The sequence below is a fragment of the Astyanax mexicanus genome, chromosome 14 (genome assembly GCF_023375975.1).
Source record: "Astyanax mexicanus isolate ESR-SI-001 chromosome 14, AstMex3_surface, whole genome shotgun sequence".
Lineage (NCBI taxonomy): Eukaryota > Metazoa > Chordata > Actinopteri > Characiformes > Acestrorhamphidae > Astyanax > Astyanax mexicanus.
The window spans coordinates 23941994-23962916 of NC_064421.1; the positions used below are offsets into that span (position 1 = coordinate 23941994).

Sequence of the window (20923 nt, forward strand, 5' to 3'; positions counted from 1 at the left end):
ATATAATAGAGTTTTAAATGCTGAAATCACTGTTAATGTTTTTCTCAACCAGAAAAATGAATGGACAAACTTTTAGAACCTTTTAGCCATTAGATCCCACTAATTGCCACTGAATAACAAACAGGAATCCTAGAAGTATAGAAGCCGTACACTTTTCCATAACCCAATGTAATTTTTATAGGTTTATTCCTTGGTATAATTTCCCAGATTTCAAACATAATAAAGGAAATCACTGCATTTCCCCCTCCATCTTCGTCTTGCTCTCTCCCAATTGTGACGCTTGTGTCTTTCCTGATTTTATTGGATGACTCTTTCTTTTGAAAAGGATAATAAAACTGTAAACAAACTCCAAACAAGCCTCTCTTCTCAGCTTTGGTTCTCATTATCAAATTCCACTGTTTTCTCTGCTAATGTCTCTCTCCTAAGAAATGTCACTCTTTTACTTCTCAAGATCAGAAATAATCTGAAGTGTGTATAAATTTGAGATTCACTAATTAAGGGCTTTTTCTCAAAGTACACCACTACGAGTAAGCAGGCAGAGATCTAACCCCTCTCAAAAACTCAAACTGGCTCCCAAGCACAACAAATCCACATGAACGCACAAGCCCCTCATCTTGAGGCAGTTACTCTAGTGGAAGAGGCTGTCTTCCTCCTGAGGAAGAGGAGGACAAACAGAGTAACTGTGATCCTTTTGACGAATTTAACTTAAGCAGTGGTGGACAGTACAAAGTAAATGTAATGTTTAATGTACTTAAGTAGCTTATATTTTACTTAACTAAAGCATTTACATTTTGGATGACTTTTTACCTTAACTCTTATTTTTTATTCCACTGCATTATGGAAAATCTGCCCTTTCTTTTTGGCTTGTGTATGATTAAATATATAACTCAAAACGAAAGAGGCATAAAGCAGGCATAACAACCAGGATACACTGCATACTATGTTTTAAACAAGGGGCATAGCATGTTGGACATAGCTACCCTGGTTCGAGGTCAGCGCAACTGTGTAAAACTTTAAGGGTGCCTATCAGGTGTTTTCAGGTAAATATCTGGCGTGTTTATATTTTCTATCGGTAAAAAAATACAGGTGCTTTACTTACTAAGTGATTAAAACCCTGACAACAGTCAACGGTCATCCGCCCAATCCTATCTCAGCCATGCAGAAGTGCGTGTCCATCCTAGCTCATTACACAAACAAAAAAAACGTGCTGCCATGAGTATTTTATTATTTAACTCAACAATAAACAGAATAAAGTATAACATAGGCCTATTTTTGGCGCCAAAGATGCACCGACAACACTATAGATTGCTAAAATAGGGCCTACAGAGTTTTTCACCTAAAAATTGTTAACTAAGCAAGAGTCTTGTTACATGGAGCTGCAATAAGTCAAGATACTATTACTTTTGCCGCTTGTATGAACATGTATAGGTAAATTATTTTTGTACTTTTACTAAAGTGAAGATTTAAAGTGAGGACTTTCACATTTACTGGTGCAAAATGTACCTTGGTTATCTCTACTTTAACTTAAATACATGGTTTGCAACATAGTTTCTACATAAATGCACAGACACATTTATGTCCCAATAATCAGAATGTAATACATTTCTTTTCATGACTTTTTTTATTGGTTCTTTTTAGAAATAATCAGGTTTCTATTCACTTAATCCAGTCTTTTATCATGATGTCTATATTACAGCAATCAATCCAAACTCCTTTACAAATAACATTCTGATTTTAACAAAAGAAAAAATTTAACTGGCATTACTGTAATATAAAGGCTGATTCCCCACTACATATGGACAATGAATAGCAGGATATGACAACAAGCAATACATCTCTCAAACTCGGAAGACAAACATCATATCTTGACTGAGCCCCAGAAAAGTAGAAGACTATTTACTGGAGCAAATTCAACACCAAGATCATTTCATCTAACAGCAGATGAAATGAACAAAGTATGAGTGAGGTATGATCATATTTTTAGAGTTGGCTGAATATGGAAATACAAGTACAGGGTACACAGTACTGACAATTCTCTACAGACAAAACGTCTCTCTATGCCCTGGCTTAATCATGACATTTGTAAACAGCCAAAAGGACACCCAAGCCTTGCAAAAAAGTGAATGCTTGCACGCAAACCAGAGCGCTCACGCACTCATACACATGCACCCATACACACACACACACACACACACACAAAACTAACAGTACAGTTTCATTTTCTTACAGGGTTATTCAGACTATGGCCCTTGACTATTTAGACGAAGCGCTCAATTAAGCATAGCTTGTTCAGCTGATTTCCTTGCCAGTTATGTTATTGCTGCCATGTGCTGTATTAGTATTCTTAAGCTGCCATGTAGGTTCCTGTTTTCTGAGCTGTCTTTTTTTTTTATAATTTCTCCTTTCCTGAAGACTACACTGCATGTGGCGTTTTTGTGTATAAAATAAATTTTTTTGGATGTAGAAAAAAGAGGATGTTTTATATTATGAGCAAAATAGTGTTTCTGTTAATGGTAATAGATCGTGGAATAACATGTAAAAGAGGTTTAAAGAGGAAACCTTGATTTTAACATTAAAAGCAAGATAAGTAAAAAAATAAAATAAAAAAAACACTAATTGGTACTGACCATGCAGGGTACCCAAACCTTTACTTTAGGTCATTTTTACTTGTTTTGTTATTTTTTTTACTGTAAAAATGTTCAATGCCACCAAAGTAATCTTGCTTAAAATATGAAAATAATTTTATTCTATGGACTTTTGGAAACCAGGTCATATTTTATTAATGTGCCAACACTTTTGCAAGCCACTATAAGCTTACAGACATTAAACTGTTTACATGTGCCTGACAAACCTGGGCATTATCAGAGCTATTAAAATAAATGCACCTTACCATAAAACATTCATTACATAACTGTAACAGTAATGTGTAAAAATGTGTTTTACAAAAATTATATAGTTAACTCTAATATCAGTGTAGTGATATAACAGAGCAGGTACAATAATAATTCTGATCCATTTTTCCATCTAAAGCGGTACTGGACTGATTTTAACAATTGCCCCCTGTAAATGAGTGTGTGTAACGGTCCACAGACAGCCTCCCATGTTGAACAATCATAATTACGCTGCTGATTCTGCTCTTAACATAACATTGCAATTATCCTTATTGCTTACAGCAACATAACATGCATGATGGATTGGTTGAATAAAATGAGTCCACACACACATACAGCTTACAAAAAAAAGAGATATCGCCCACACAGGTCTGTCCTGGTCCACTTGGTCAACGAGCAAAAGCCATAAATCATGTCATTAAGATAAAGTCAGCAGCCTCTGGCCGGCTCATACATTATACAGGCAGAATAGAGTCATCGCCTCAGAAAGGAGCCCTGTCTCTGTCACAGTGCTCAGACCAGCACAACCAGCAGCAGTTCCACAGTAATACCTTCTTACCAACCACTAATGTGCAGGATCATAGATATCTATAAGATCATTTCATGTATAGAAATAGGATAAAATAAAAATAAAAAACACATAAAGGGAACTATATTCATGCATTCTCATTATAGACATTACATGTTCATGAAAAACTGGCAGACGTCATTTTTATAAACCCACAGTTGCAAGTTAAAGTAAGAGAATCCTGTATTTCTGAAAAAAGACTTAAAAAATGGGGTCAGCTTTATGCATCTCTATACCATGTCTTGAAAACGTTGCTTGCATTAAAGGATATCTTTAATTAAACCTTATTTTTCCAGTTCAAATCATTAACATAGAAAGCAACTCACGTTTTCAAGCTTTCACTCTGGATGTTTGCTGAGTGTGCTCAATAAAATCTTGAACAATACAACTGTTTATGTTACTAGTTTAGTTCTACTAGATAGTGTTTATCCAGTAAGCAATGCAGAAACTCAGGTATTTCCTATGGATTCACTTACTTTTTCTAGTCCTGCACTGTGGATGTTTACTGTTTAGTGTGTTCAATAAAAAATATCAACGGTATGACTTTTCCATTTTGTTACATTTATGCTTTATGTTAGCACACCTAATTGTCAAATTCAAAGTGTTTTACTTATACTAAACATTTCACACAAAATAAACCTCAAACAAATCACCTTCTAACAAAAAAAACATGATCATGCTGATTCAGAAGAATCATTTAATCCATTTCCTTTCATTAACGTTTTTTTTTTTTAACTATAATAAAGTACCTGTTGAAGATATACAGTCTGCCAGGCCTTTTAGAGTTCCTTGCTGCATGTTATGTTTTATGCCTAGGTGCAGTGAACTGATTTCTTGTGACATCATGATCCTACACATTTCTTCATGCATAATTAGTCACAGTGGTCAATAAATCTCCTTCGTTTGTTTTTGCAATGTTTGCTGTGGTTTCCTTGAGACCTCCCCTGATTCAAGGTATGGGCTTTTAAAATTCAGAAATAGAGAGGACACATTATGTTGATATAAAAAAATTAAATTAAAATTCGGTCAAATTCATTCTTAACCATCACAGGTGTGGGTTTATATAGTTATTTCATTTCTAATAATTCAACTGATTGATTTACAAAATAAAGCTAATTTCTTTTCCTCCACTGTTTTTGTCTGTATAGAACAGTAGCCTGACGTAAAAGCACGCAAATCTTCACCATAAGCCAAATCGCATGCATAAGGGATTATCCCAAACTGTGACATGGAAAGAGGTGGAAGTAGATTTAGAAGAGACACAATGAAGTATTCTTCCAAAATCAACATTACTTCAAACATGAGCTCATCTAAACATCTGTCCACAACATGTCTACGGGGAGTTAAATCAAAGAGCTTCTAAAGCATGTACAATTGTTTCTGGAAATAAATATTAGGGCTAATTCAGCTCTGATTATGGCAGCCAATCGTGGTTCTGAGAGGAAACGCTCATTTGGAGCAGATATCTCATGTCAGTGAATAATCCCTCCCTGAGTCACCCCTTCACTTTCCCTCCATTTATTTGATCTTCTTAAGCTTTTTTCCTCTGCCGCCTTATTCCAAATAAGTGGATTTATTTGTTCGTTGTTGCCTAAACCTCGTTTCACAGTTTAAGGCCATTACAATTAGTGAAGTCTGAGTGCATTTTAAGTGAGGGCCTGACAGTCTGCTGAAGGGAAGTGGACTGAATTCAATCATACTTAGGTTGTCTGTCTTTTCTCGACACACTCCATTTGCAGCCGGCGGATACGTTTACACAGAAACTAATCATAACTTAAACATTTCTGTGTAAATCTTACCAAATTACACAGCGCAACAGGGAAGTAGAGAAGAAATCAATACCAAAAACACTTAAGGTAACATCTCACAGTTTTTCCTGACATTCTGGTAATGACCAAGTTAATTGGCCAAATGGAAACTAGTTTCCTTTTGAAGGAGAAAAAACGAGTAACAACAAAGAACAAAAAAGAAAAGCAAAATGAGTCATCTCTCCTTTACATCATAAAATCTACATATATGATGAAATCTAATGAAGGATTTCAGCAAATAGTACAAGCTAATTGTTTAAACAGGCCATACATTAAGAGCACTCATTACTTAGATAATGAGTACGACAAACAACAATACCAGATTTGAAACATTTTTGATTCAAAAGCAATAAAAGGAAAAGGATGCTTTCTCACTTACCTTTTTTGGTGTGGACCAAAAAAGGCTTTTCAGTTTGGTTTAAATCATAATAGCAGGTGTGAAAGATGCCATGAAGCATTGACCTAAGGACCAAAATTGGTCTGACCAAACAAGGTAGTGTAAGTCCAGACAAAATTAAAAACAGTTCAGTTGTTTGTAGTGTGAAAACACTTTTAATGATTTGGACCAATTACAGGAAGTTCAGGCAGTCACAATAAGTGTTTTTAGACGATATACTGTCCCAGGAAAAACTGAGATACGCAATATTTTTGACCACCACAGCAACACATAACAGTGAGAAATGATGAAGGAAGCGGGTTTCATTCAGCAGAATACTGCCGAAAGAAAGAGTCACCTGATAAAGTGTGTAATGCACTGGGTGATTATAATATGGAGGACATTTTAGTTAACTTTTCATTTATATTATACAACTGACATAATGATAAACTAATACTAAAATAATGCGGATATGCCCTTTTAAAGAGAAATAAACTATTCATGAATTAACTAGTTAACTAGTTTGAGTTATTTGAGATTATTTTTTGCCATTTCATATTGCCTTTCAAAACTTCCTGACTGACAGAGCAGACGAAAGAGCAAAATAGCACAACTGGCTAAAATATTGAATTCTTATGAAATGAAACATCCAAGTAATCTCAATGGAAAATATTAAGGTCAGAAAAAATTTACAGTGGCTATGTTAATACAGTATATAAAATCTGGCTACTGTCTCTTATTGAACAATAGAAAGTTAAAAAGTTTAGTTATATAAAGAAAAATTAATCTGTGGGTAATCTGTTGTAATAACTCTGTGTACTAATTTTACAGCGTGAAAAGGTCCCTTAAATTAGGCAACTAATCTATACCATTAAGAGTTAATATGCACCAAGGGCAAAACAAGAGTTGGATAATGAATACTGGATTTGAGATACTGAAACTGCTGACACAAAGTAGAACCAAAATCACCCAAATTAATAATTAAGCTCACTATTTCATCATGAAGTACAAGTTAAAAAGATGCAATGCTTCCCCCTTGTGGCATAAGTCTAAATGCAACAAGACTGCTGCAGTCTCCAGGACAGATGCCTAATATTGCAATAGTGTCACAAAATACAACAATCTGTACCAACATTTCTGATGATGATTAACATGAAAACTGGTATCTTTTTATACCAAGTTTTTAAAGTTTTTTAAAAGGGTAAATTAAGTCTCAATACCAAAAACAAAATGAAAGTACCCATCCAGAGGTCAGAGTAACCCCAGCCTACTCCACTAGGAAACTCAAACAATAGCCGGCTTCACGAAGGTGACACACACATACACAGCCCTGCCCTATGACCGGGACACAAGTGTTTTGGGGGAAATGTGACCAGCACAGGAGAAGGTACATACTTGCTGAAGGTAGGTAAGGAAGGAACACAGAGGTCATTCTACAGGAGAAGCACCAACCGGCCCAACTCAAGCAGCCTCATAAAACTCTGTCAACGACCGCAAAAAGAGAGACCCGTCCATGCTCCCAGATGACCCCTAAAGCAAAACATCCAAGGTAGGAATGGTCTTCTTTACTTAAGTTCTACTGGAGCTTTAAGTAAATATGCTCTATATCGTAAATCTCAGGTGATTTCCAGTCACTGTTTACAAACTTTGCATGACTGGAATATGGACAGCACAGAACTGTGTGTATCACACAGAACACTACAAACTAGAACTGGCATGATTTAGAGAGAGAGAATTAGATTAGAGAGTAAGGTTTTATGGAAACAGGTCTTGTGAGCACTGCAGGGGAGTCTGCGTAGGATGTATGCAAAGCCTTCACATGTCTTATTGCAGTGTTGATATGGTCTAAAAAATTATAGAACGTCTTTATGAGAATGCTAAACACTTGCAAAGGGAAATATATATACAACACAACTGGGTCCTTTCAATCTCAGTTCAGAAAAGAGATTACGAGAGGGAATTAAACTGATTTCAATACCATAAAATCAATTTAATGTTAAAAAAGTCAACTAATACTACTGCATTACGTGCCATTATAATATTATTATCATGGCTGTCCCAATAGGTAACTGCTTAAATAACTAGAGATTATGAAATTATAAAAAAAGAAGAATTAGAGCAGAGCATGTTCTGGATAAAGTGAGCAAGACAGAAAAACCCAGTAGTAATAAATACAATTCAAACTCAGCATATGTTCAATGTAGCAGAAACTCTCATTTTGTAAATATAAATTTACTAACTTAATTAGAAATATAAAAATTATAAAACAGAACAGGGCTGTCTCTATTATTTTCCTAACGAGTATTTTTTTCTTCTTATTTTTTTTTCTGGCTTTTATCAATAAGTGATGGGATTTCATTAAAATTGTCTTTCAATAACAATGCTAAATTATTATATTGTGCAAGCATTATATATATACACCCTTTAATATATTAATGGTACCAGCTGTGGTGAATATTGTTTGTTTTGTCCTAGTAATTTGTATTAAGCAAAAGAAAACTGTGCAGTCAATGACAAGGACAAATAAACATTTAAAAAAGATTTTTTGTCTCCACATATCCATGAGACAGTCCAAAACAATAAATAGAAATGATACATGTGCTTTATCATGACTTTACACTAACAGTCAGATCTTTGATCAGATTTAGTCTGCAATTTTTGTATTCTTTTCTTTTCTTTTTTTTAATCAATCGACAGTTCCTTTACATAACTGTGACAGGAAGCCTAAGGAAAAAAACATGATTTGCTGTTTGGCTGAAGGAGACGTCTGGCAACATGCTGTTCATGTCAAATTCATAGAGAGGACTGTAGATGTGAGAACCTGTCAACAACTGAAGTGACTGTTTTTGTCTCACTTCCTTTGTTTAAAACAGTCTGTAAACAATGAACATCCAAACTAGGATTTCATCATCACAGAATTGCGTAATAAAATGTTTTGGACTCTGTACTAAAAAGCAGTGCTCAGGAGCAGGGGCGTAGCAGCAAATTCTGGGCCCTGTACACCCTCTATGTTAATGGGCCCCTATCCATGCCAGTAAACAAAGGAAAGTGAGCGAAAAAAAATCAGGATTTTCATGGGCCCCTCTCCCTACTCGGGCCCTGGGTAGTCAGGTCCACTTTTCCCCCCACTACCACGCCCATGCTCAGGAGAATATCACAGCTTTCAACAAAGGTGTTTGTACCACACAGGTTCTTTGAGAATGTTCATTGTGCTTTTTTACGCTTGGGCATTATGTGCTTTCCTGGTCTATGGACAGTTCAAAATGTTCTTGTTAATTTGTTTCAACAGGTACTTTTAAAATAGAGAAAATGAGACAATGAACTGTTAATACTTAAAACTGATGCTGAGCTCCACCGTTCTCGCAGAAATCTCACTGACACCAGAAACAAGCCGCTATAGTACAGGGTGGACCACTGATGCTGTAAAAGGTAATTGCAAACTGAGTGGTCTGGCCTGTTGTACGGTAGTGAGAAGATGAATAATGTGTGTAGTGCGGAGGAGTGTGCAGCAGCTTGTGTAGTTTAGACAGACAGCACGTTCTCACTGGGAACAGTTGGAAAGCGGAACCACTTCTTAGTGCTCGCGTGTTCTCGGAAGACAAGGCTCAATCATCCGGTTTAACGGTTCCTACGGTACATTTACTAACTTTTTGAAGACTGAGGCGCGCTGTCCTGTTTTGGAATTATAAATACAGATCGCAAATCTCCAACAGCTGAACATAACCCTCGTTTATATGCAGTGAGCGTGTTTTTTGGGTGAAGTGTTTGCGCTGCGCAGCTGGAGCCTTCCGCCAGGCTAACCCAGCTTTAGCTTTAGCTCGGTTTAGCAGCTCGGCTTCTTCTTATGGACTGACTTGAGCAGAAAGTGCAAATCTGAGCTTCGTCTGAGCCACCTAACCCAAGTTAACCTACCTGCAGATCCACCAGCGATGATCTGATGAGACGCCTCCCGCAGTAAACTTCTTTTCTTGGAACTCATTTCTAAACTGTAGTCGACCTGTTGAAGCGGACAGAACAGCACAAGTTTCACTAAAACTTGAGTAGCCCGTTGTTGCAGAAAAAAAACATTTTTATAAAACGTTAGTTGTATTAAGCTAGCCGTGTTAGTAGTAGTTGATCATCACTATGAATGTTTTAATTTGAACGGTTTATGTGTATGCCTTTTTAAACTCATAGAACAATTTCGTTATCTGGGTTAAGATTGGATTTTTGTGCAGTTTTACGCAGGGTTACCTGATTTTGGGCTGTGCTGTTGGTGTGACCCCCGTGTGTAGCGTGTGTGTGTTCTGGAAGCTCCTCGAACCACGATGTCGTTCCGAGTCCACACTAGAGTCCACCGTGTAGCCCGCTGTACTTCTGACCCGCAGTTTAATTTCAACTAGAATGTCATTGCGTTACTTATTTCTGTAAAAAAAAGGAAATTATTTATCTAGCTGTAATGAATAAAACAGCAAACCTGACATTTAAGTACTAAAAAAACCTGCTGGATTGTTCCATTTATGGTTTTAAATGAAGCTGATAAGAGAAAAATACATTTTAGTAGTTACTCTATCTATCTACTCTAACGATATATATTTTTTGTATGTCTGCATTAGTCGAATTTAATTACTAAGAGTAGGTAACTTTACTAGTATTATACCAACCGTATAAAATGTAAGTAAATTACAGCAAATCCTTAGGGATTAGCGTGGGTAGGTTTAACGATAGCAGCGCCAAAGGCCTGAAATCATATGGAATTCCCAAATGAAAAAAAAATGTCTTAGTGCATTTTTATCACAAGCCAATCCTTACCATTTATTTAATTACTATTATCACTCTCTTAGATGTGAAAAAATAAGTGTAAGATTAAGATTAGTATTATAGTTAGCTACCAGCTGTGAAAAATAGGGCAGTGTTAGCTAGTTAACCGTAGCTATTTAAGTAACTTACAGCTAATTCTTAATTTTGGTTAGTCAGTTACGTTAACGTTAGCTGACTAGCTTAACTAGTTAGGTTAGCTAATAAGCTAAAATTTGTATTAACTATGTTATTAGAAACGAAAGGTCTTTGTGCTGTTTGGTAAAAAAGTACAACAGTTTAGGTAAGTTAGTTAATTTTCCCACCTATTACTCATAATTGAGAGCGTTAGCCTTAGTTAGGCTAATGTTAAGGTAAAACCGGTTAACCTAGCTAACTAGCTAACATTAGCGTTTGGCATTCATTAACCAGGAGAAGTAAAGTTAACGTAAAGCTAATTTTTGAGAATTTTAGAGAAAGGAACATGTTCTGTTGACCGTTCTGTGGTTTTATTTGTTGCAATTAGGCTGATATCCAGGTTCTGTCAAGCATTTTAAATCGCTAACCAGCTAGCTTGGTTCATAGTTAGCGTTAGCCAAGCTAATTAGTAACGTTAGTGAACCGCTGATGGTTTTTTTCTCCCGCCGTTTGGTGACTTATAACTAGGCAGGGAAGCGTGAGCCTGATTTCAGTACAATAATTAACTAGCTAGTTAGATTACAAACAATTCATAATTTAGTTTAGACTGTCTAAACAAACAACTAATTAGCTCTTTAATACTATAAGCTCTGTTTGTATAAAATAATTTGTATCTTTAAGTGTATATTTAGTATTACTAAAGTGAAAAAGTATTAGTTCTGTTTAAAATTATTGTGTAACTAACCAACTAGCTTGCATAACCCTTGTTTAATTCGATTCTGAATACAATTGACATATGACTTGCATGCAATGGGAAGCTAGTTAAGTATAGGGTCAATTGTAAAATCTAATATTTTTTTTATCATATGTCTACTTTTTTTTTTTTTAGGATCAAATAATATTTGTAAATTAGCTAAAAGCACCTAGCTAAGGCTGGGTTTACAAAATCTAATTATATAAATCATAATTTGGACGATCCAATACAGATTTATATCAGCTCATGATCAGTCTTTAAAAAAAGCCTGTTTGGGACTAAATAAATAAAAAAACAAAGCTGTCTGAATTATATTAATTCTTTATAAGCATTCTAATAATGGTAAGTTAAGTGTTCATTGCAACATTAATTCTCTGAAAATTTCTTTTTATATCTAAAAACCTTTACTATTAATGAAATCAAATCAAATTGACTCTTTTCTGTTTGTTGGTTACACAGGGACAGCTAGACAGACAGAAGCAGGACTTTAATTGCTTTCCTCACCTGTACTGAGCCTGACCCTAAATACCGTACCCTGATTAACCTGTTAAACTAAGTGTTATTAAAAAAATGAAATCTGTACTCCAGGGTCAGAAATGAAGTGACACAACACAACAAAGTGTCAAAACGGTTCCAATTATTGTAAGGACTAATAAAATATGAAGCAGTATTCAGCGTGGCTAAACTAAACGACAGCAGCATGAAAGGCCCAAAATCATCTGGATTTCCCATATCATCAATAAAGCATTTCTGTTTTGAGAAACCATCTGTCTTAGTCCATTTTATTACAAGATGATCTTTAACATTTATTTCATTATTTATTATGTCTCATAAATGTGAAAGAACAACTGTCATTTAAAATCAAATGTTGACATTAAAATACATTGTCCAGATAGACAGGCTTTGCGAGACTACGCAACTTTTCCCTGTATGAATGTATACATGCAGAGAATCAGAAAGAGTAACAGCCATGCTGCTGTGTTACTTTAGAGTGAGTATAATTTTCCACAATTCTTATTTTAAAAAGTAAAGTTTATAGCATTTCATTGGCAGGAAAATGCCATTAGTACTTTGACCTGCTTTTACACAGAAGAACTCCACCCTTACCATAAGCTGCCATGGTGGACAGCATGTGTATTGATCTATTGTTTATGTCTCATTTACTTTTACTTATGTATTTACTTAGGCTATTTAAACACTACAAGAATAAGGAGGAGTAAATGCAATGGACGTGGTTATAAAATGTGTATAAGACATGTTTTTTTGATTTGAGAAATAATCATCTCTGTAATAATCAAATGCAAGCAATTTTAAGTAATACAAAGATAACCTTAAATTGTTTTATGTAAGTTGAGTAATACAATTTTAAAATGAAATAATCTATAATTTGATCATAAGATCCTGATCACACATTTAAAATAAGAGTTTAAGTTCCTTTTCTTCCATTGTTTTATTCTAAAACAACCTCTTATAAATAATTCAATAATGCTGCAAGGCAAGAAATGAGAATATCAAGCAAGATGGCCATGTTGTACCTTTTATTTCAACATACATCCATTAACGCATGGAAGATTTGGTGCCTTCACAGCACGTTTCTCTGTTTCTGTCCATGTACAACCTAAATCTGACATGAGCAAATGAGGTGGTTCTTCCTAAGCTTCTCAGAACATTTAAGAAACTATTTGCAGACTGGCTGAGACAAAAAAAAACAGCAATAATAAGAAAACTAAATAAATATCTAAAACTCAGACAGTGGTTTGTTCCATAAAAGAATTCAAGTCAATCAAAACATTTTGATCTGATTCCCGTCTACATTAGTCATCTTCTTAAGACACTGTGTATCATCACAGAATGCTGTAATACATCCTGTTATCTACCTAACATTGAAATTCATTTAGAAGCTCTACACTACAGCTCTGTTAACAGATGCCATCACATGTCCAAACATGTCTGATTTAAGACTGTGACAAATTCTGAAATCTATGATTTTTCCACTGCATGGTTTGGACAGTATGACCAAAGAAGCTGATTAGGTTTAAGTCAGTTCCAGGCAAAAATATGTAATATACTGTACATGTTTATTTATTTATTTATTAGAAAAACATTAATTTGTTCATATCATTAAACCAACTAGCTGTATATAATTAATTTATATCAGAAATTGAACTTATCTAGCTGCAAAATTTGTTATTTGAATTCTGTCAAATCCCCATGCTGTTTTAATTAAAATGTCTGTCTTTATTAAAATATTTTGTATAGTTCTTAAGGCTCATTTACACTCCTTTTACATACAAAAATGAATTTGTCTTGTAATGGTCACTGCACACATACTTCAAATTTTCTGACACCATCCAGCATAGAGACACTGGAATAAGTCATGATAATGTACAAGTACAAAATAAAATAATGACAAAAAAGACATCATAAACGTCTGTGAGAGGTGTAAAACTTTCCATCCTAACTTTCTTTTCTGCCAGAGTTTCCTTTTTGTTGTGTCCATGTGGCAGTGGTTGAATGTGAACCATTGGCTACACTGCCCCCGTGATTCCCAGTGGTGCTGCTGTTTCCGTCTGTATCCATATCCGCTTTCAGAGAATGTGTACAAATATGAAACAACTGAATACAGAGTACAGACTGAAGGCTCCATTTAGCATTGAGCAAAAATTAGCCTAAAGCTGTCACAACCAAAAATCAGGAAAGCTGTCAAATGTATTATATTAACAATAATGGCATAATGTCATTAAAAAATAAAGGAACTACAAAGGGCTGTTTAAGTGATACCTAATAGTAAGAATTTTGTAAAACCTATATATATATATATATATATATATATATATATATATATATATATATATATATGTGTAGAGAAAGTTTAAAGCAGTGGATGTAAATGTCCTTTACATTTACACACTTTCACACAAATGGTTCCTCTATGGCATCACTCCAAAAGCACCAATACTCTCAGCATAGTCAGGAATTAAATGCTGAGTTTTCTTATTAAGTGTAGGCCTGTCACAATATTTACGTGATCGATTTACATTACCACAATATTTTTTGCTGACCATAATAATCCCCATTGTGTTTACTTATCAAAGAGAGCCCATTAATATCAGTAAGTCAATATGTGAACTTTGTTTAAAAGCAGGTTTTAATTATTTGGGATATTGAAATTAAAATGTTTAAAATTATATTTGTTTTTAATGCTGTTTTAAAGGGCATACTTGCATTCTACTGCTTTTGTTTTATTATTTTATCAGTGGCAAAAATGGTCTTCAAATGAAAATGATAGTTTACAGCAAAACATTCTGGGACAATAAATCATCCAAAATAAATTGTTAGCATGACAGACCTAATTAAGCGGCACATAAATATTGTACCTGAAATTTCTACACTATAACTAAACAAAAGTTTCAACAAACTTTGAGACAGACTCTGCAACATAAAAATAATAGAAAATAAAACATAGACTAAGAAAAAAGTAACAAAACAGAAGTCATGGCAGGACTTAAAAAAAGCCACAGAAATCCAACTAGAGCCTGGATTGAAGGCATTCGTTTACATACTTTCAAGGTAAGGCCTTCTTCCTTTGTGCTTCAGTCAATATTTTAAGCAAAGTACCTTTTCTTAGTCTTCCACATTCTCCATTTTCAAGCACTGGCAAAGCCTCTTTTCCATCTTAACTGAGCAAAGAAGCGAGAAGTAGAGTGGCTGCATGACCCTGAAATCCCACTCGCAGAGCAGCTCACAGTAACGGTCCAAAGAATGTGTAGCTTATAAATAAAAGGACTGCTTGTCCTTCATTGGCAAGTATTTGATCTTTTTTATGTGATGAATGATGAAAAATAATTCATGTGTTGCCTTTTCATCCAACTTCCCACTCAGAAGTCAAAGGGTCTGTGCCAATGCAAATCCTGCATATAGACCACCATGACCACCAGAGGGTGTTTGCGCAAGGCTTGGCTTTAGCTCTCTCTGTACCCTGTGTACAAGTTTAGAGTGTCTGTTATCGGGCACTGCTGATCCCTCAAAGAAGTGTGGGGCCTTTGGTTGTGTATGTCATTGAGGGGAAATGTCTGCTATCGATGTCCCACAGCTTCCTGTCTCCTCGGGAGGGCTGCATCTGACCTCCGGCAGCTGGAATGCCTGCCGTCCAGTAGTTGATGTAGCTGGCCATCAGCAGAGTCAGTTCCAAGATCTTCATGAGAGAATCATAAGAAAAAGAGAGAAAGAACTTAGAGTTCAAATTTAAAGGATTAAGTTTTCACATTAGATTCCCATTAGGTCTGAACAATAATTCAGTATCAATATATATTTTAATCAATATAAATCAATATCTACAGTTTGAAAGATTTAGTTTGGTAACTAATCATTGGTACGTGGTCGAAAAAGATCTTTCAAAGGACACATTGTTACACCTGTATTTTTAATAGTGTTAAAATATTTTGAGTATTTACTTTGTTTCTTTGGAATCATAATTGTAGCGTATATTATAGATATATAATAACGTAATCCAGGCGAAGGCAGAAAGGCAACGCTCCAGTTGCTTCTAACACACCGGAACTCATTATCACTACCTATGTCAAATAATGCCAATAGGCACAGTGCTAAAAAGCAAATCTGAAACCTTCGCTCAGTGCAGGGAAACCTGCTTTAAACATCAGCTGTCATCATGATATACTGAATCTGAGGGAAAAAACAGGAGGGGAAACACGTAAGCGTTTTTTCAGCATCAGACTTCACCCCCGTATGCAGCAGATTGAGTTTCTTTTCCTCTCAATAAAAGAACGATTAAAGTAACTGATACGTCAGAATGATTTGATTTAGTGCTCTGTGATGGTTGGCCAAGCTGATCAAATGTATTCAATGTCGTACGTCCTCTTTTACCTTTGGTTTAGCCATCGCAAATCCAAGCTTGTCCACGGTCCTCTTCCCCAAAGCCTGGTCTTTAGTCTGACTGACCACCACCATGAAGTCTTCTTTGCACCCTCCAAAGGTGATCACTGACTGGTAGGGGTATGTGACCAACAGGTGCTACACAAAGATAAAACAACAATTTATTATTAGAAACTAAGAGGGGAAATTAAGAGTGTTTGAGCAGCAACATACACAGAGTATCTCCAATTTAAGATTTTTATTACCACTCAGAAAAAAATTAAGACCAATTTTATAATGATAACATGGCGAAAAGATTGCCAAAGTCTGATAAACACAAAACTGGGCCCAGTAAAGAATTGGAATTGAAGAATCCATGCCAGTTTTCCAATATGTAAATGTAAGCTAAATGTAAGTAAAGACTGGACCTAAACATAGCTCTCGCTCAAAGCCAATAATAATGGCATTGGTTGTGTTTAGTTAAAAGCTAACCTGTATATCAAATTTTGAAATTGCTAAATTTAATGTATGAAAATAAAAACAAAACTATTTTAATGCCTGCTTTAACAAATGTAAGACTTTCTAAGACTTTTCAAGATCTGCAGACACAGATAAACACAGATACAAGTTAAAAAACAGACTAAAATAAATTCAAATATAAAGTAAAATAAATATAAATATATTGTACCCATACAATGATATAATGTATACAATATAAAACTAAATATTAGATATATCCATACATATGTAAGTTAAGAGCAGTCAATCAAAGTTATGTCAAAATTATTCAGAGAACAGCAGGTGCCACCGATGCTAAAACAGTGGAGCACTGCTTTTTTATTTTAAGTCATTTTTGGCATAAAAGAAATGCTAGCAGTTCCCAATATTTTAAAGATTTTAAACAGGGAGCTGCTGCTGAGAGCGGCAAGTGGATGGGGGTAGGCCAAACCGAAAATGGTACAGTAAGGGCAGCAGAAAATTACAGGGCTGAGCCGACTCTGTTTATTTCTACTTTAAATGGCTGCATCTCGCTACAGGAAGGCTGGATTGAACGGGCCAGCATGTGGCTATTCAGGCCTTTCTGCAGGGAAGGAGCTTTTGGAAGCACTGCAGAAGAAAATCATTCCAGACCAGCACGCCTGTTTCTGTGGGATTTAGAGGGCTATGAAAAAAGCTTCTTTCCTTAAATACTTTTAGTAGGGCTGCAATAAATTGCTATGAATTATTCGGTGATCCTCCAGAAGAGGGCACCAATCATCCTTGATAAAATTGGGTAATAGTCCTGAATCTCCAGTAGTTTTTTTTTTCCTTGTTTTTTTTTCTACATGTTTCTATGAAGGCCCCCCCTAAACACTCACCATGGAATAATCTAACACATTTAGCCCGTCCTCGCTCACAGCAAGCCACACCTGCGTCTGCTGTAGCGTGGAGGGAGGCAGCGGCTGCAAAAAAACAACAAAAAAAGAGAGAAATTGAAAAAATTGGCACATATTTTCATAGAAGCCTGAAAAACCTATCAAGGCGACTGTAAGATTTCACTGAGCACATTCAAGGCTGCAGAAGCACACTTACTTTGGCGCTGAATAGCTTGGCTCCAAACAGGGGCCATTTGCGAGCCACAGTCAAATAGATCCTCACACATTCTGAAGCAGTGCACCCCCGCAGAACAGACCACTTAGCAGCCAGACGCTCAGCCAGCTCCCTGTGTCAGAAAAAAACAACCGGATGTCATTGCCATGTTAATGTGTCCATGATTTATGTATGCCTTCTCAATGGATTACCACCAATTTTCTAACACTCTTTCATTCTGACTGCAGACAGATCTATGATTATTATTTCATCAGGAATATGAATAGACAGCATTCACATGTTCAACTGTTGGTTGCAAATTACAACACACTACACAGTATTTGTATGTGCTTTTATTTAACCAGAAAGAATTTCACTGAGATTTACAGTCTCAAATGGGTAGCAGAACATAAACTGTTCCCACAAAACAAGATTTAGTGATCCAACCCAGAGCAAATCACTTAAAACACTGACAAACCATTTTACTCACACCCATATTCTGAATATTTTTTTAAACTATTGATTGACACGTAAATCTATGCAGTGACACAGTTTCTGACGTTTTAAACTTTCTGTGACAAATTTCTGTCCAATTGTGCAGCATAGCTAAAATTGGTTTACCTGAAATATTAATTTATCTATTTGAGAGGGCAGACCATAATGTATGGTTTATTTTTGATATATAAAATTATATAAGAGAGTAAAAGGCTAGTATAGATTTGTAATTGAACATATACCAATAAATCAGCCTACTTGTAGATAGGACAAAGACATTTTTATGATTAGAATTCACTGCCGAGGTAAATTTTACGACTAAAATAACACTGCTGAGGTAGCTATCTAGCAAAACATGTAAATAGATTAGACTCCCTCCATTTCACACTGTTATTATTTTTGATTTAATATATTTGTATTGTTTATATACTTTTATGTTTTTGACATCTATGTATAGCATATTTTATATTGGATTTTCATATACCCTTTTTATATCTATGTTATATCGTATTGTGTTGTGTGATTAGACAGTCATTAAAGCATTTCACTACTGTTTGTATCGTGCATGATATTGTATTTGACAAATAAAACATGAAACTTCAACTTGAACAGCACGGCTGAAGTAAATTTAAGATTAGAACAGCACTACTGAAGTAAATATATGACTAAAACCACACTGCTGTAGTAAATATGAAAAATAATAAAAAATAAGATGTAATTGCTAAGGTAAACGTATTGTGCGTTGTTGGTATGTCTGTGGGAATATTAAAAATGTTAATTGTAGATAGTGTAGTAGTTTTGTTGGAGCAAGGCTGAACATAAAAAAACGTGTTTCAGCATTCAGCTAAATGTGTTATTTTATTCAGGTTCAGCCTAAAATTGTAAGTAATTAATGACATAATTTCCATTTATCGCTGTACCTCAGCTGTTCCACACTGTAGTCCTGTTTGTAGCGTTTTGGATAGAAGCGTTCCAGAACCTGCAGCAGTATCTGCTGGGTTTTAGACTGTGGAGATGCAGGAGAAGCGCTGGGAGATGCAGGAGCTCGGTCCAAGTCGCCATGTTCCACCTGCACCACAGAAATGCCACTGTGAGCTCTTATACTTGAAGAACACTAAAATGTACACATTTTAATATGTTCTACTTCGTACACACCTGGGCCATCAGAGCAGCCACTTCCAGTGCCAGCTCTTTATTAACAGGAAAGTGGCCTTGGTGCACCTCTTCATTCACTTGATACGCCAGCAGCAGGCGCTCTCTCTCCGTTTCTCCTTTCGCCTGTGCTCGGAACCACAGCCTAGATGGTACAGGATACAAATGTATTGTATTGAAACCTATTGTATTTAAATGTTAACTAGTGATTTTAATAGTGAAATTAGTTACAGGTAGGGGTGGGTGATATGGTGTAAAAGTTATAGCACTACATTTACTTTTCACTTTGAAAAACAATCCAAAAGCCCCAAAAAATTAAAAATAAATAAGGAAACTTTCAAAAGTTATAAACTTTATATATAAACTGTAATATTTTAAAATAGCTGGAAATTTAGCATATTCCATCTAAATTAATATATATATATATATATATATTTTTTTTTACATGTACATAGGGTGTGACAATATGAACATTTACACAAAACAATAAACATATCAGAATCCTGGGCTTGACTTACTGTATATTACCACATGCAAACAGGAAAAACAATCTAAAAAATCTAATTTGACACACCTGCTTTTGTATGTTAAGCGAACAATGCGTGTTCCCTCATATTTCCCAGGCTGCAGTTCTTTCAAGGCCTGTTCCCACTTTGAGATCACATCACAGATCTAACACACACACACACAAAAAAAAGTTACAGTGTTATCTTCCATTATACAGGCAGGTGGAATATTGTGCTCCAACATTAGTGAGTCATGGCTAAAAACTCAGCTATGAATATGCTCAAGGTTATTCCAGCAATATTCCAGGGTGTAGGAAAATAAGAAAGTGTGGTACCTTGGCAGCAGGCTGCAGGCAGTGCTCCAGGTCTTTTCCTGAAGGGTCGTCAGTAAAGAGCGCGAAGCCGGAGAGCTGAGGCTTCCTCATGCCCGCTCTCTGATTCAGCGTGTTGACGAACTCCTCCACTGTGGTGGAACCATCAAACCCCACTACCTACAGTGCAGTTAAGGACAGCAGAGAGTTAAAATCTGATGATTTTAAACTATGGGCTTTTGCAACATTTGCAATAATCAGAGTTAAGCCTCTCTACATCTACACAGTTATTACATACACAATATTATGGTATCATTCTTCAACATCAATATTACAAAATTAGTATTAGGCCACATCACAGAATCTTTGCCACTTTTGTCCTCAGGAAATGACATGTATAAATGTGCACACAAAATAACTTACATTTTATTCTTAAGCATAGTGTCATAAAGTAAGAAATGTAATTAAAAAATAATAACTACTTAGATCAGCTTTTGTTACCTGTCCCCACTCTCTAACTATAAACTTTACTATGAAATATCAAATTTTTTAATAATAAATCCATAATGTTTAAGGTTTTTGTAATTTGTAACCATCTTCGGCTTGGAAACCTTATGAAAAATTTAGTAAAGCTGTCTGAGTCTGACCAGTACATGTTTTGAATAGTTAAATACATGTGCTAATAGATTCAGAGTTGAAAAATGATT

The 20923-nt window shown here is 35.4% G+C and overlaps 2 protein-coding genes across 2 annotated transcripts in view; both read right to left on the reverse strand.

Moving 5' to 3' along the window:
• Positions 1-11093, reverse strand: part of slc25a21 (solute carrier family 25 member 21) — a 110884-nt gene extending 99791 nt beyond the window's left edge. Inside the window, exons 1-2 of the mRNA XM_007252556.4 lie at positions 9877-11093; positions 9556-9640 (exon numbers count right to left, since the gene is read on the reverse strand). Coding sequence (XP_007252618.1) covers positions 9556-9622 — 67 coding nt within the window. The 5' untranslated portion in view covers positions 9623-9640; positions 9877-11093. The remainder of the gene's footprint in view (positions 1-9555; positions 9641-9876) is intronic.
• Positions 11094-12832: 1739 nt separating this feature from the next.
• plekhh1 (pleckstrin homology domain containing, family H (with MyTH4 domain) member 1) overlaps positions 12833-20923 on the reverse strand; it is a 59549-nt gene continuing 51458 nt past the window's right edge. The window contains exons 23-30 of the mRNA XM_022672923.2: positions 20241-20396; positions 19974-20071; positions 19403-19544; positions 19168-19316; positions 17756-17885; positions 17542-17625; positions 16196-16342; positions 12833-15506 (exon numbers count right to left, since the gene is read on the reverse strand). Coding sequence (XP_022528644.2) covers positions 15336-15506; positions 16196-16342; positions 17542-17625; positions 17756-17885; positions 19168-19316; positions 19403-19544; positions 19974-20071; positions 20241-20396 — 1077 coding nt within the window. The 3' untranslated portion in view covers positions 12833-15335. The remainder of the gene's footprint in view (positions 15507-16195; positions 16343-17541; positions 17626-17755; positions 17886-19167; positions 19317-19402; positions 19545-19973; positions 20072-20240; positions 20397-20923) is intronic.